General features: G+C 41.1%; 1 protein-coding gene across 1 annotated transcript; it reads right to left on the minus strand.

The window, feature by feature from the left end:
- Window positions 1-110: 110 nt before the first annotated feature.
- On the minus strand, window positions 111-11,615 carry PENK (proenkephalin). Its single transcript, XM_083623504.1, has 4 exons — window positions 11,458-11,615; window positions 11,228-11,347; window positions 10,041-10,181; window positions 111-4,307 (listed from the first exon to the last, which is right to left on the minus strand). The coding sequence occupies exons 3-4, from the start codon at window positions 10,176-10,178 to the stop codon at window positions 3,645-3,647; spliced, it is 801 nt and encodes a 266-aa protein (XP_083479630.1). The 5' UTR covers window positions 10,179-10,181; window positions 11,228-11,347; window positions 11,458-11,615; the 3' UTR covers window positions 111-3,644.
- Window positions 11,616-14,195: the final 2,580 nt, after the last annotated feature.

Genomic DNA, 14,195 nt, shown 5'->3' on the forward strand with positions numbered 1-14,195 from the left:
CAAATCCATTTTAGTGCTGCTAGCATGGGATGGAATGCTGGGCACTGGCTTAAATTTAAGTGTGATTTTGGTTTCATTTTATCCTTGGAGGAAACAACAGGAAGTGCTCATTAAATGATTATCATCTGTTTATTTGTATGCCGTTTTTCCATGATAAGCCATGCTGCAAACGGCTCACAATATCAGAAAAGTTTACATTAAATAGCAACGCTTCCAGATAATTCACTAACAAATACAAGACATAGCAAAAACAGAAATTCTCATACTAATATTTAAAGGCTACTCGCATCTCATATTAACAAATATACGCTACAATCAAACAATTCACTAGTAATTCATACGGAGGCCTAACCATAGAAATACAAGAAGAGAATCCAAATAGGAGCAAAAACAATACATTTCCTCCACAACTAAAAGTTGCTTCCAGGAATAACCCCTAAACAAGACACCATCCTGATTGATCTCTAGGCACTGTGAGCAGCAGGAGCAGTCAGAATCCTTCCCTTTCAGGCCAGGTGAAAATGAGCAGAACCGGGATGAGTCTTGCAGAACTCATAGCAAGGTTGTCTCATAATTCCCTCCCATGCATTCTGATTGACAGCAGAGGTCTTTGGGAGAAAGGACACCTTCAGTTTAGAAAAGGGGGTGGGGAACATGCAGCCCTCCAGGTGTTGCTGGACCACAGCTGTCAACTTTTCCCTTTTCTGGCGAGGAATCCTATTCGGAATAAGGGAATTTCCCTTTAAAAAAAGGAAATGTTGACAGCTATGTGCTGGACTGGAATGACTCTCACCACCACTGGCCTTTGTTGAAGCCCAACAATTCTAAAGGGCCACAAGTTCCCTAGCCCTTCATTAGAATCGTAACTACTGCCAATGTTATCATCATGATCACGATCATCTTATTTGTATGCTATTTGGCAAAGATGTGGTTGTTCCAGGAAGTGCTAAGTGATGGGTTGCTGATTATATTCTGATAATCAGCAACCCATCCATAATCAGCGACCTTCTTCCAGCAGATGTGGAGGTTTTATTGATTGCTGTTTCAGTGTGGATATTATTGTTCTACTGATGCTTTTGTGCTGTGTTTAATTCTGTAATGTTAGCTACCTTGAGTTTTCCTCTAAAACAAAGATGCATTTTTTTTAAAAAAAGTTAAAAATATGAGGAGAGGAAAAAATGATTGTTTTCTAACCTTTAAAAGTAATAATAATAATAACAATAATTTATTAATTATACCCTGCCCATCTGGCTGGGTTTCCCCAGCCACTCTGGGTGGCTTCCAGCAAAATATTAAAATACAATAATTCATCAAATATCAAAAGCTTCCCTAAAATAACTATGATTTATAATACACTTTAAATATTTTTCCTAATGTCTTCAAATGAATATAGACTACATGCAACCTTTCCACAACTGCTGCCACATTCACTCAGAGATGCCTCCTTTTGTCTGACACACTCCATGTTAATCCACTATTACAAGATGTTCCCCTTAAAATATTATAAACTGTATTGTCAAACATATGGAAAAAGCTGTGATTTTTGCCCTTTGTGAAAGGAAGAAACGAGATAAGATCTGACAGTTCAAAAGGGCTGGGTAGGGAAAAGAGAGATGCACGAAAAGTTTATGCAGCAGATGCCCTGCAGCTGGAGAAAAGCCTGAAAAGAAACTGGAGGAAAGCAACTAAGCAAGAGAAGTCTTCATTGTGTAGGAAAAGAGTGAGCTTGGGATGCTTTAAGGCAGGCAAGAGGAATCCAGATTTTCCTAGGCTGCAACTCCCATCATCCATGGCTTTTGGCTGATGGTAGCTGAGGCTGATGGGAGTTGGAGCCCAACAATACCTGCAGGGTCACAGGATCCTCATCCCTGCTGAAAGTGAATGGAGCCTATGTAGGGGAATGATCTGAGTGTTGGGCTTAGGCTGGGAAGACACAGGTTCAAATTCTTTCATCATTGAGACTCACCCAGTGATTCTCCACTCATCACAGTCTCTCAGTCAAGTCTACCTGACCCATTGTGAGGATAAAATTAGGGGTAGCTACATAGTCTTGTCTTTTTAAAATTTAACATTCATCCTTGTGCTTGGGCCAATTTCATAACAAATCATAGTGTAAATTACACCATTTGCTGTGCACTACAGAGACCCTGAACTACTACTTTCTGAAATAAATTCTAATATGTTTTACTGCTATTTGATTGCCATGCGGGTGTATGAAACAAAATTAGGATGGCAACAATGACAGTCCTTTAGTGAGTAACTGGGTTAGCTTGACCTTCATCCTTATGGAATTTAGTCCATTGTTTGAAGCAACATAAGCCTGTGAGATAGACTCACAGATATTCATATATGAGGTGAACATGTATGGAGAAAGTAGTTAGAAAACCAAAGAATAGCAAATCTTGAAATGCCAGTGCAAAGTGTAGAGATCAGTACAAGGTCAGATCCATTTTGGGATTGTTCTTGAGAGATATTGAGCTTCCTATGAGTTCCTATAATTCTGACAAAAGGCTAATTCAGTTCCAAGAAGGTGATATAATGTTCCTCTTTAACCAGGTCTCAAGCTGATTAACATCCTATACCCTTTTAAATGTTTGTGAGAGCAGGTGGGAGAGAGGGGGTATTGGTTAGTTTTGTTCTTGGTCTTGTTTTTATTATGTGTTTTGTGTTTTTATCTTGTATTTTTATGCTTTGAACTGCCCTGAGATCTATGGATGAAGGGCAGTATACAAATTTAATAAATAGTAATAGTATACAGCTGCAACCTGAGCTCAAGATCCAGCAAAGCCATTTCTGTACACATACAATACGGGAAGATCCCAAACTAATGCAGTTTGGTGTCATTTTTCTTAATTTAAACCCTATTGATTTATACAGGTTTGGAATTCTGTTAAAAGTTGCTAAATTTGAGAAATAGCAAGTCCTCAGAAATTCTGAGACTGTAATTTCTTTCTAAAAATGGGAATGTGTACTGTTAATTCAGTTTGCAAACAAGACGTACAAATTATTATATACTGACCATCCTCTAGAGTTTAAATGTGTATGTGTGGCATAGATGGTTGTAGTGCAGGCATAGGCAACTTTCGACCCTCCAGATGTTTTGGCCTACAACTCCCATGATCCCTAGCTAACAGGACCAGTGGTCAGGGATGATGGGAATTGTAGTCCAAAACATCTGGAGGGCCAAAGGTTGCCTATGCCTGTTGTAGTGACTATTCACTTCAAGTTTCCTAAAATAAATTTGAAAAATTAAAATGAAAGAGAGAGAAGAGGGGAATAAATTCAATTTCACATGTGCAGAAAGAAATGAATTGTAGTGATTGTTGGGGAAAAAATACTTCAGGATATAGTATGCAGTTAGGATGAACGATTTATTGTATATACAACTAAGCAATTGCACTGTTTTAAAGAAATGGATGTGGTAATTAAAATAGATTTAGCATGAAAAGTACAACAGACAAATTAGAAGTCATTACAGAAGTTATTTGTTGACTTAAAAGAGCACAGAACTTGAAATAACAGACAGCAGGTTGCATTATAAACTAGGACAGTAAAAAACTGTACAGTACAAGCAACACATGACAATAAATTATGATCAATGAGGCAGTCTTTGATTTGGGACAAAAAGGACAAATGGAAGGTAATTAAAATCTCATAAATCCGCCATATCTTTTTTCCATCTCTGGAACCTCTTTGGAATAACTTTCTCCATCTTCATCTGAAGGAAGGAGAGAATCGGCAAAACGCTTAAGAAATCCACCATATCGTTTCTGGTAGTCCAGCCACCACTCTGGCCTCCCCACTCTTCTCATGAAGCCACCATATCTCTTTTGCAGCTCTTTGGCGTCATCTTCCGATTCAGGACTGCGCTTGATGCTCCTCATGAAGCCACCATACCTCTTGATGATTTCACCATCATTCAGATCCCGATAATGCCCAGTTTCAGCATTTTCTCCTGTTCCAAGAAGCTCCTTCAGCAGATCAGAAGAATTAGCCAAGGCATCATCTTCAGCATCCTTCTTCATAAAGCCTCCATACCTTTTAGCAAGGATTTCTCCTCCATTAGGTTCCTCCTCTGGTTCTATATGATAGAGCTCATCCATCTTCTTCATGAAGCCACCATATCTTTTCATGAAACCACCATATTTTTTGGCTAGCAAATGACTCTCATCCTGTTCTTTTGGGTTGTCTCCTAGGGCACCAATGCCTTCCTGGGAAAGATCCAGTTTACTCAGTTGCAGAAGGTCTTTGCAGGTTTCCCAGGCCTTGGCAGAGGGCAACTTTCCTTCACATTCTAGTGTACATGCCTGAAAAATAGTTTGATTTACAAAGTAAGTACATATTTGTGACCTCTTTTTGCCTTGTCAAAAGCAGCAATACTAGAAATCCATATGTTAGAATATAAACCAAGTTCTTTATAATTGGACGGGGGGGGGGGGAATGTTACAACTATCTATTTTTATCTTTCTCTGAAATACTTAGCTCACTGGGAACCATTAACCTGTGTTGGCTTAGCATTGCTTTGAGATTTGTGGTGGATTTACATTGACAAGAAGAGATGCATCATCACATTTTCCCAAAAATGCATTTATTTATTAAAGATGAAATGTATTACATGGCACAGAGCCAGAGATTGCGTGGCAATATGTAATGTTGTTACAAGAAGGGAAGCCCGGCAAACCTAATGAGAGCAGATAGCAAATGTGAGTGGGCTACATGCAGTTTAAGTCCTTAACCCTTTTCTTACATTTGTTGATGGAACTACAGCTGTCTGTGGGCTGCACACATTGAGACTGGCTATCTGCATCTTAATGTAGGGTCAAATGTGTACTTGCATGTTCAGTGCAGAGGTGAAACATTTGTCCACCAAAGCAGCATGAGGTGGGGTGGGTGCCATGCCTTTTATTGTGTGGCCAACTCTGAATTTCTTTAGATTAAGAAGTCACATTAGAACCAGGAGCATCTTTTAAAAAATATTTAACAGAATTAATAATAATACATTTTTTATACCCTGCCCATCTGGTTGGGTTTCTCCAGCCACTCTGGGTGGCTCCCAATCAAATATTAAAAACAATACAGCATTAAATATTAAAAACTTCCCTAAACAGGGCTGCCTTCAGATGTCTTTTAAAAATAGGATAGTTGCTTATTTCCTTGACATCTGATGGGAGGGCGTTCCACAGGGCAGATGCTACTACCGAGAAGGCCCTCTGTCTGGTTCCCTGTAACCTCACTTCTTGCAATGAGGGAACCGCCAGAAGGCCCTCGGTGCTGGATCTCAGTGAATGATGGGGGTGGAGATGCTTCTTCAGGTATACAGGACTGAGGCCATTTAGGGCTTTAAAGGTCGGCATCAACACTTTGAATTGTGCTCGGAAACATACTGGGAGCCAATACAGATCTCTCAGGACCTGTGTTATATTGTCCCGGAGGCCGCTCCCAGTCACCAGTCTAGCCGCCACATTCTGGATTAATTGCAGTTTCCGGATCACCTTCAAAGGTAGCCCCACGTAGAGCGCATTGCAGTAGTCCAAGCAGGAGATAACTAGAGCATGCACCACTCTGGCGAGACAGTCCACGGGCAGGTAGGGTCTCAGCCAACATCTGCCAACAACAAAGCAGGTAACACATGACCTTGGAGGTGGGGGCTGCTGAGCATGTGGCTGGCACAAGGCAGTAATGTGAAGGGATTGGCTTTCGAAGCAGCACTTCCACACAGTGGCTGTACACCACTTCATTTGCTGAAATTTAAGTTGCTGTAAATACACGCATCATTGTGCCGGCATGCATAGCCCTCCCTATATGATTCTGGCTGTGTACTCACATAGGATGGGGATCACAGGGTTGCTATATCAGCCAGTTAATACAACCGTATTGGAAGCAAGCATCTTTTCAAGAGAACCCTACATTATTCATTCAAAGGAAGGATTTTTTTTGTTTTATTTTGCATATTTAGACCACACCGTTTAGTATAACTTCCTCACAGAAGGCTTTCCAACAGGGATACATCATAGAAAGAAATAAAATCACTGTAGCACAAAAATAAATAGCCCAATGCACCCAAAAGTATTCTTAAAAATCATGCCAGCACATCCATATTAAAGTGAAACAACAACAAAAAATGTCTAATACTGACAGCAAATTTCAGAATCCCCATTTAGTATATCTAACATGATGGTTGGAACACCTAGCTCATTGCTTGAGAAGTGACAGCAGTGGTTTGCAAAATGTTTTTTGAAATGTTAGTCAATATATGCTTGTGGTGTAAATTATCCAGTGTATTGTCTATAGTATTACAATTCGAATAGTGTGTGCTAGTAATGAATATATCAGAGGGTTCTGATTAAAATTGTTGGTTGGATTGAAAATGGAATCTAGAGGAAAGAAGGACCCCAGACGGAGGTTTTACACCCTTCCAAAAAAATTATAGCAGGCACTGTGTAAGGGCTGCCTGTGGCTCAGTTCTGATACAGGGGTAGCTAATACTCAGCCGCTGCCCACCCCCCATCTGCAAAATAGTAGCTGTTCATGCTTGAATAGGAATATCTGGAATAAAGTAGGTGTCCTAACAGTGACTGTAAACATCTCTTTCAGTGGGTGGGAGGATGGGGTGGGTAGGTTATTGGTTTGTTTTGGTTTTGATTATGTATTTTGTGTTTTTAATCTGGAATTTTTATGTGATGAACTGTCTTGAGATCTATGGATGAAGGATGGTATACAAATGTTAATCATTATCAACACGATCTTCATCTACTATTGTTCCCAACAGAGCTGTCATTTGCATGTATAAATGAACAATCTGGAAAACAGATAGCCACTTCAAAATCCATTCCTTTTCAAAGAGTTACAGTGGTACCTTGGGTACTTAATTCGCTCCGGAGGTCCGTTCTTAAGCTGAAACTGTTCTTAACCTGAAGCACCACTTTAGCTAATGGGGCCTCCTGCTGCTGCTGCACCGCCGGAGCACGATTTCTGTTCTCATCCTGAAGCAAAGTTCTTAACCTGAAGCACTATTTCTGGGTTAGTGGAGTCTGTAACCTGAAGCGTATGTTACCTGAAGCGTATGTAACCCGAGGTACCACTGTGCAACATATTTATATGTAGTAATTCTAGGTACCTTTTTACCTTATGCTGTCTAACTTCCTTGGGTCCCCTCCCTCTTTTTTTTTCTTTCAGGCAAGACAGAACAGTTATACAATGGTTATAAACAACATAGGTTCAAATACACACAGAACTAAAATAAATAGCCACTTGACTTCCTCCCAAATTCAAGCACATCCCATTAATTTCAACGTGAAAATCAAACACAAGTAATATATCATTCCGTATTAACATTTCTATTTCCTTAGTCTAGTCTTAATGAAGGTGATTTATAGTGGATTATATAATAAGGGTGATGGTATCAAACACTATAGCAGAAAGAAATGTTAAAACCAATTCTATTCATGTACAAAGTACTTCATTTAATGCCAGCTCAAACATTTTGTCAAAATATGTCATCTGTTAACAGCTTAAAATGGAAACAAATTTAGAACATGGCGTATTTAATTTGCAGTACAGCCCACCAGTTTATAGATAATGTGCTCTGAAACATTGTTAAGAGTTGCCAGTGAGTACTAAAACAAGTGATCTGATGTGACCATACCTTTTTTACATGGATCTTTAATGTTCTAGTATGCATATTTACTCAGTCAGAAGTAAATCGCACTGTATGCAATGGGACTTATTCTCAGGGGTACAGGATTTCAACTTTATATGGTCGAAATAACGAGAGTCCTGAACTTAAATAATGCTTTTAGTTGCAAGTTCCTATGTTTCTGGATCCTTGTTACGATCCTGCAATATATGCAGTTATGAAGAAAATAATAAAGCACAACAATAAGAGCCTAACAAAATTACAGGAACCCTCTTGAACCTTGAAGAGACAAACTACCTCCATTCCCTTTGATGTACATGGAGATGAAGCAACATGGTACTTCATTTTTTCCCCCATGGGGTTGTTAAAGGTCAGTTCCCTGGTGATGCCTAATTTCCACATTTAAAAACAGTTCTGCATCTCCACTGTCTCTAGCATCCTCAGTAAAAAGATGTTGAAGGAAATTTTGGACAGGTGTGGAATATGGGTATTATAAACAAATGTCTGCTATTCTTTTGCCCCAAGCTTGCAAATGCCAGCAAGACTGAGTGCAGAGGCAGAAGCATGTTTCCCTCTGTGGCTCTCCCGCAGGTTCCCATCTAGCAGATTTGGCTAGAAATCAAGAGTTCACTTAGGGGAGTTGAAGGACTTTTGTGCACCCCATGCGACTTCTAAAAATATTACTTTTGAAGACCAGAACCTGTGTAACATGCCACATCAAAAGCTCCCTTTGAAGCTCATCTCATTTTGGGCTGTCACAAGGCTTGGAAACCAGGTTCACATTTTCAATCAGTCATGCAATTCACTCAATGACCCTGTACTACCTAACCTATCTTAACCTAACCTAACCCAACCCAACCCCCAGGGCTGTTGTGGGGTAAAATTGAGATGCGATGAAAAAGCCATGCATGCCACCTTAGGCTCCTTGGAGAAAAGGTGGTGCGTACATTTAATACCTAATTAAATAATACATTTCAAAACTGGCTTGCCATTTGGCATGGATTGCAGTTTGAGCCACCAAAATTCAAATGCCTCATGAGCAAATGAAACTAGTTGTGCATTATTATGGATCTGAGCATTAGAGTTAGAAAAGCCAAATGCCAATAATAGTTCACATGAACCCATGCAGACTGATTACGCCAAACATCTGTACCACTGAGGATCTCAAGCAGACAACACATAAACCTTTGGATATTCAGGCAAGCAATATTTGATAGAGAAGGCATACATTCTCCAGCAAAATCAAAGGCAAAGTTGAAATGGGCTCAAAAAGGAAACCACCCATTTTTGAACTGTGCCTGCTTTACTTTCCTTAATCATGTTTATATGCACCCTGGCAAATTAGTTCATTTATGGTGCCTAAAGACTTACAGCAGATCAAAATAACCCGCTCCAGGAAGAGGCTACAAAACCCAAGAATGGTATTAATTATGCCACCACCATAACTCTGGGATAAGTATTGTACAGGGAGACAATAATGAACAATGGAATTGAAGTCTTCAGTGTTCATGCTGGTCTTAAAAACAATAGATTCCATATATAATTTTAGGGATGCAAACACCCAATTTGCATACTTTACGTAAGCGGAAATAATCCTATTCCTTCTGCCTCATTTTCTATGCTCATCAGTTCCATGATTACATAACCAAGCTAGATCTAGTATTTGAACAGTGAGAAATGTGGGAGTTCTCCAAGGTGCTGAACTAGCTGAATTAGCTGGTAGTGAAGTACAGAAGTGTAGCATAAACCAATATGACAGGTTTTGTGATTATTTATTATTAATTTATCAAAGAAGCATAGATAATTTAACTCTAAATATTAAGTATTCAATATGATCTTCAGTTACACTAAGATCAGGTTTCAGGCAATCTTCTGCTAGTGGATGAAGAAGCGCATATTTAAGCTCCTTGGAGGAAAGGTATATGTCTCTGAGGGCATATACAATTACATGCTTGTATTGTGCATTGTTAATCCAGAATAACTCATTCTCTCTGAAGCTGTACTCAGGTTCATTTATACATATTGGAAGCAACACATTACACACAAACATATGTAAAAAACGACATTGCAATATTATTTAACAGCCCTTCAAGAATGGCTAAAGTGCATTAGGCGGTGGCTAATCTGTGTTAGAGATACACACAATTTTGAGTTTTGAAATCTGATTGCACTAGCAGAGCTTTTCATAGTAATTCATCATTTCTATTTTATATTGGTTTTTCAAAATTCATATTCTGTTTTTTGTTGTTTTAAAATATTTTAAAGTTGTTGTTATTTAATATATATTGTACATTATTGTACACCACCTTGCGATAGATAGAAATGGAATGTGAGTAATAATAGGCTTCTTAAACGGCTAATAAATTAAGTGGGTTCTTCAGAAACAAGCCTAAATTCTGCTTACCAGGGGGTTGATGTCTGCATGATATGCCAATTGGTGGGTGCAAGATGCACAGTCTTTGCTGCATTCTGCCTGAACTGTAAGGATGAGGCATGTGCTAAGAGCGAAGAGCAAGAAATAACATCTCAGAAGAAATGTCATGATCTGCAAAAAGAACAAAATATAATTGAACTTAATCACTTGCTTCCTTGTTCAAGGCACATACATTGCGTTCCAAATTGATATGCGCAAGGAAGTTTGGTGAAAGAGCACTAACCATCATACACCAATGACATCCTCTACAACCATGGATTTGAACAAATTTGCTCATAATCAAGCAGATGCTTCCAAGAAAGAACACTGAAGACCAAAGCATTAAAATCTATCCAAGCTCTTTTAAATCTGATGTGTTAATGTTGCACATCAGAAAGTTAGAGTGCCTATCTCTCATTCCTTAGTCCAGAGACCACATTCCTGATTTATAATTGTGCTGCTTCATTTGAACATGTAGGGTCCTGAAAGTTACCAACGAACAAAGAAGCATTTAGAAGAACTATGAGTTGAATCCCTTCATTTCTGCCTTCCTCCAAAAATTAATTAACCTGGAATAATTACCACTCATTGGTTCTGTATACATGGTTCCTAATGCTGGTTAGAATGACATTTGACATACCTTGGGCGGGAGGGGAAATGTTGATCCTCTCTGCTACTCTTTAATCACACTGATGGCTATATCACAAGAGCACAAGTAAAGTGGGTTTATTAAATAGGTATCTAAATTGAGACACCTTGTCTAGGAGTTTGGAAGAACAGATATTGACAAGCATTGGCCACCAGGTCAAGAGAAGGCAAGAAGACGGTGGTGTTAATCCCATAAGCACATCACTGGTGACAGAACAGAGTTTGATCCACCTTCATGGCAAAGCTTGCAGCACCAGCAAAACCATGCAACCCATTCCCATGGATTTACATAGGAAGCTGCCTCATACTCTTCCATCCAGCTCAATGTTGCCTACCCTAGCTGGCAGAAACTAGCCAGGATTTCAGGCAGGAGCCCTTTCCAGCCCTACCTGGAGACACCGGGGGTGGAAACCTGAGACCTTCTAACCTCTGCACTAAGTAGAAACGAGAGTGAACATTGGGCTGCTGGAAAGAGGCTGAGGAGGAATCCCCTCCCGTCCCTCGACGCCCATCTCCCTCCGTCCCCTTACCTCTTCTCCTCGAGCCGTTCTTCCGAAGTGAGCAGCTGCTCCGTTGAAGTTTAGAGAAGCTCGCTCGGTGGTTTTTCTTCCTTCTTTTAAAAGAAGAGCGCAGATGCGGCTGTCGAGGAGCTGCGGAGAGAAAGAGAGAAAACAAAACAAGCGAGTCAAGGCGTGGACGAGAGTTCAACGCCGCGCTGCTGACAGCTCCCTCGAGGCTGGCCGGCTCCAGCAGATCTTACATGGTGGAGAAGCGAACTTCGAGGACGAGCCGCTCCTTGCCTGCCTCCTTTCCCTTTCCCGAGGCTGGTCTGTTTCGTGGGCTCGGGAGCTCTCCAGCAAAGTCAGCACCCGGGGAAGTGGAGCGAGCGACTTTATAATTAGTCAAAAAAGAGAAACGCCGAGCCTTCCCCAATCGCTTCCAGCCTCTATGTGACGCAGCACCGACGACATCCAGTAGGAGCTCCTGGCACTTTGGGGAGGGGGAGGAAGGGGGCTCTCGCACGCTGCCCGAGGCCAACAGACGACGCACGACTCTCTTGTTCCCCGGCGTGGGTGGGCAGATGCACTACTCACCGGCCGTCCCCCCCCATCTCCCCACCCCACTCAGGGATCCATTTCACCCCGAGGTAGCTTTCCCCCCGTAAAAATGGATGGCGCGGGGAAGGGACACGATACGAGTACTTCCAGTCTGCTACTTGGGACGGGTGCACCCTCCCCACGTGTTGAGGTCATATTTTTCTCCCCTCTAGCTGTGAGGAGGAGATGTTGGCAGGATAGATCTCTTCCCGCTTTCGAAGGCTCTGACCCTGAGTCGTCCACCTCGAGGGAGGATGTTGGACGTGAATAAGTTCCTCAGATCATAGTGAAGGGATGCCATTGGGAACGTCACTCTGGTGCTCAACAGTTTGCCAAACCATATTTGTATGTTCATTAAAGTTATATAGCTGCCCACCAATTAGTTCATCAGTTATGTTCTAGTTATACAGCTGCTCATCAATAGCTATGAATAAATATTCCCTGGGTTAAGCTTAGAAGCAAAACGAAGCTTACAGAGGAAGCAATATTAAAAATACAACACATAGGGATTGAAACCAACAAGGAACAATAAAAGACAGGAGCACAATCCACCAAAAAACCACCCACAGAGACAACATAAATCAATTTACATAAAAGCATAAAACAATATACAGCCTGAATTTAAAACACAATTTTAAATCCTGGGTGATACAGAAGGATTTGGGGTGCAAGGTGAGTCTGTATGGGGAGACCACTACTTAGCTGAGGTGCCACTCTGAAAAAGACCCCACTAAAAAGCTTGTATCCGATATATATTTCCTGCTCTATCACCCGTCCTCAAGGTTCTGTGAGTGACTCCACCCTGCATCTTGCCACCTGTGCTGTGGGAGAAGAGGGCTGGGTGACCTCAGGCTTTCAGCATTGTTTCCCAGCTGCTGCCACCTATGTGGCATGTCCTCCCCATACATATCCACCCCTCTTTCCCTCGGAGAGTGATTTGGGCTTTGCTTCCCAGATTCAGAGCTTTTGAACATACCTGTCACCCACAATGTACTTGAGGACCAGAGCAACCCCTGTGTGGATCCAAGCTAGTCCAAACGACAGCAGAGGCACTTGTCCAAAAGGCTGTCTGTGGCAGGCAAACACTTGAGAACTATCCCCCCCGCTTCTGATTTAGCACTCTGGTGTCAAAACAGCCATGGTGGGAACCGTCCCAATTTCACAGCTGCTTCTTGAATGGTGCACGGACACTAAAACCATCTAGTTTGCTTCCCTGTAGTATGACACAGCTTTGCATCCCCTTCAGTCCTAGCATAAATGCTTATGCCAAGCACCCATTTTATGACAGAGCTGTGTGTATAATTGTTATATTCTCAGGTAAACAAAGACATGCAGACAGTCTCCTTTGTGAAAGTATGCATAGCATGATGCTCAATATGCCTGCACTAGGTGTGTGTATGGGTGAGGAGGATTCCCAGTTCCCTGTGTGAGCCCCATCCATACATTTACTGCACCTCCAAGAAACACGGGAACTGTAGTTTGTTAAAGGTGCTGGGAATTGTATCTCTGTTAGGGGCAAACTAGAGTACCCAGGATTCTATGGGAGGGGTGTGCATGCTTTAAATGTGCTGTAAAAAGTATGGTTTGTACACAGCCTTAGGAAAAGACACAAAAGTTTTCTGCTACAGAGAGACAAAATTGTTTGATGGGTGGGGGGTGGGGAGGGGTTTCCAAACAAGGGAGCATCAGGAGGACAGTTGACTGGCTTTGAACAATTTGGTGAGTTAATTAACAGTGGTGTGTGTGTATGTGTTTGTGTGTTTGTAGGGCATAGAATATATCAGATTTTCATGTGGCCCAGCTTTTTCCAAAATTCTCTGTCTGGGTTAACAAATTTTATGTGGATTTTTGTATGCTACAAGGTGAGAGAATAGGACTGAGGAAGACCAACCAAGCTGAAAACATTTGCAGGTAAGGAGTAACTGATTTTAATAAACTTCTAACACACCTGGCTTTTCACTATTAGAAGACAGGTTTTCTTGTTATTTAAACAGACTCTGAGGAATCTGAACAACTCCCAGAGCACTTGCAGAGGCCCTTAAAAAGACGACCTGAAAAGCAAGCAAGCAAGCCAACCAACCAACCACCATCATAAATATAAAGTGTTTGAGAGCTATGAGATGTGAGCTGATCCATGGACTGAAAGATGTTTCACACATTACAGAGTAACAAAACAAAGCAAAGGTGTTACTCTCTATATGAAACAGATTTGCACATTACATTTTTAGGTGTACACCTAAAAAGGTATGTTGTTAAAAGATCCTGAAACAATTTTCAGATCAGTTATTAGTGGGAAGCAAATAAGCTCAGTGCTCAGGCCGAAGCAGAATAATCCCATGAAAAGATTCTTTTCAATGTTTGTAGCAATGCAATCCCCAACAAGCAGAAGAGGTGCTTAGGG

The sequence above is a fragment of the Podarcis filfolensis genome (assembly GCF_964270895.1).
Source record: "Podarcis filfolensis genome assembly, chromosome: 7".
Lineage (NCBI taxonomy): Eukaryota > Metazoa > Chordata > Lepidosauria > Squamata > Lacertidae > Podarcis > Podarcis filfolensis.

Excerpts from the sequence above, each read along its gene's own strand:
- PENK (XM_083623504.1), bottom strand. The coding sequence starts at position 10,178 with ATGACATTTCTTCTGAGATGTTATTTCTTGCTCTTCGCTCTTAGCACA. Across the intron at positions 4,308-10,040 it reads ATGCAGACATCAACCCCCTG|GCATGTACACTAGAATGTGA; the intron begins GTAAGCAGAATT and ends ACTATTTTTCAG.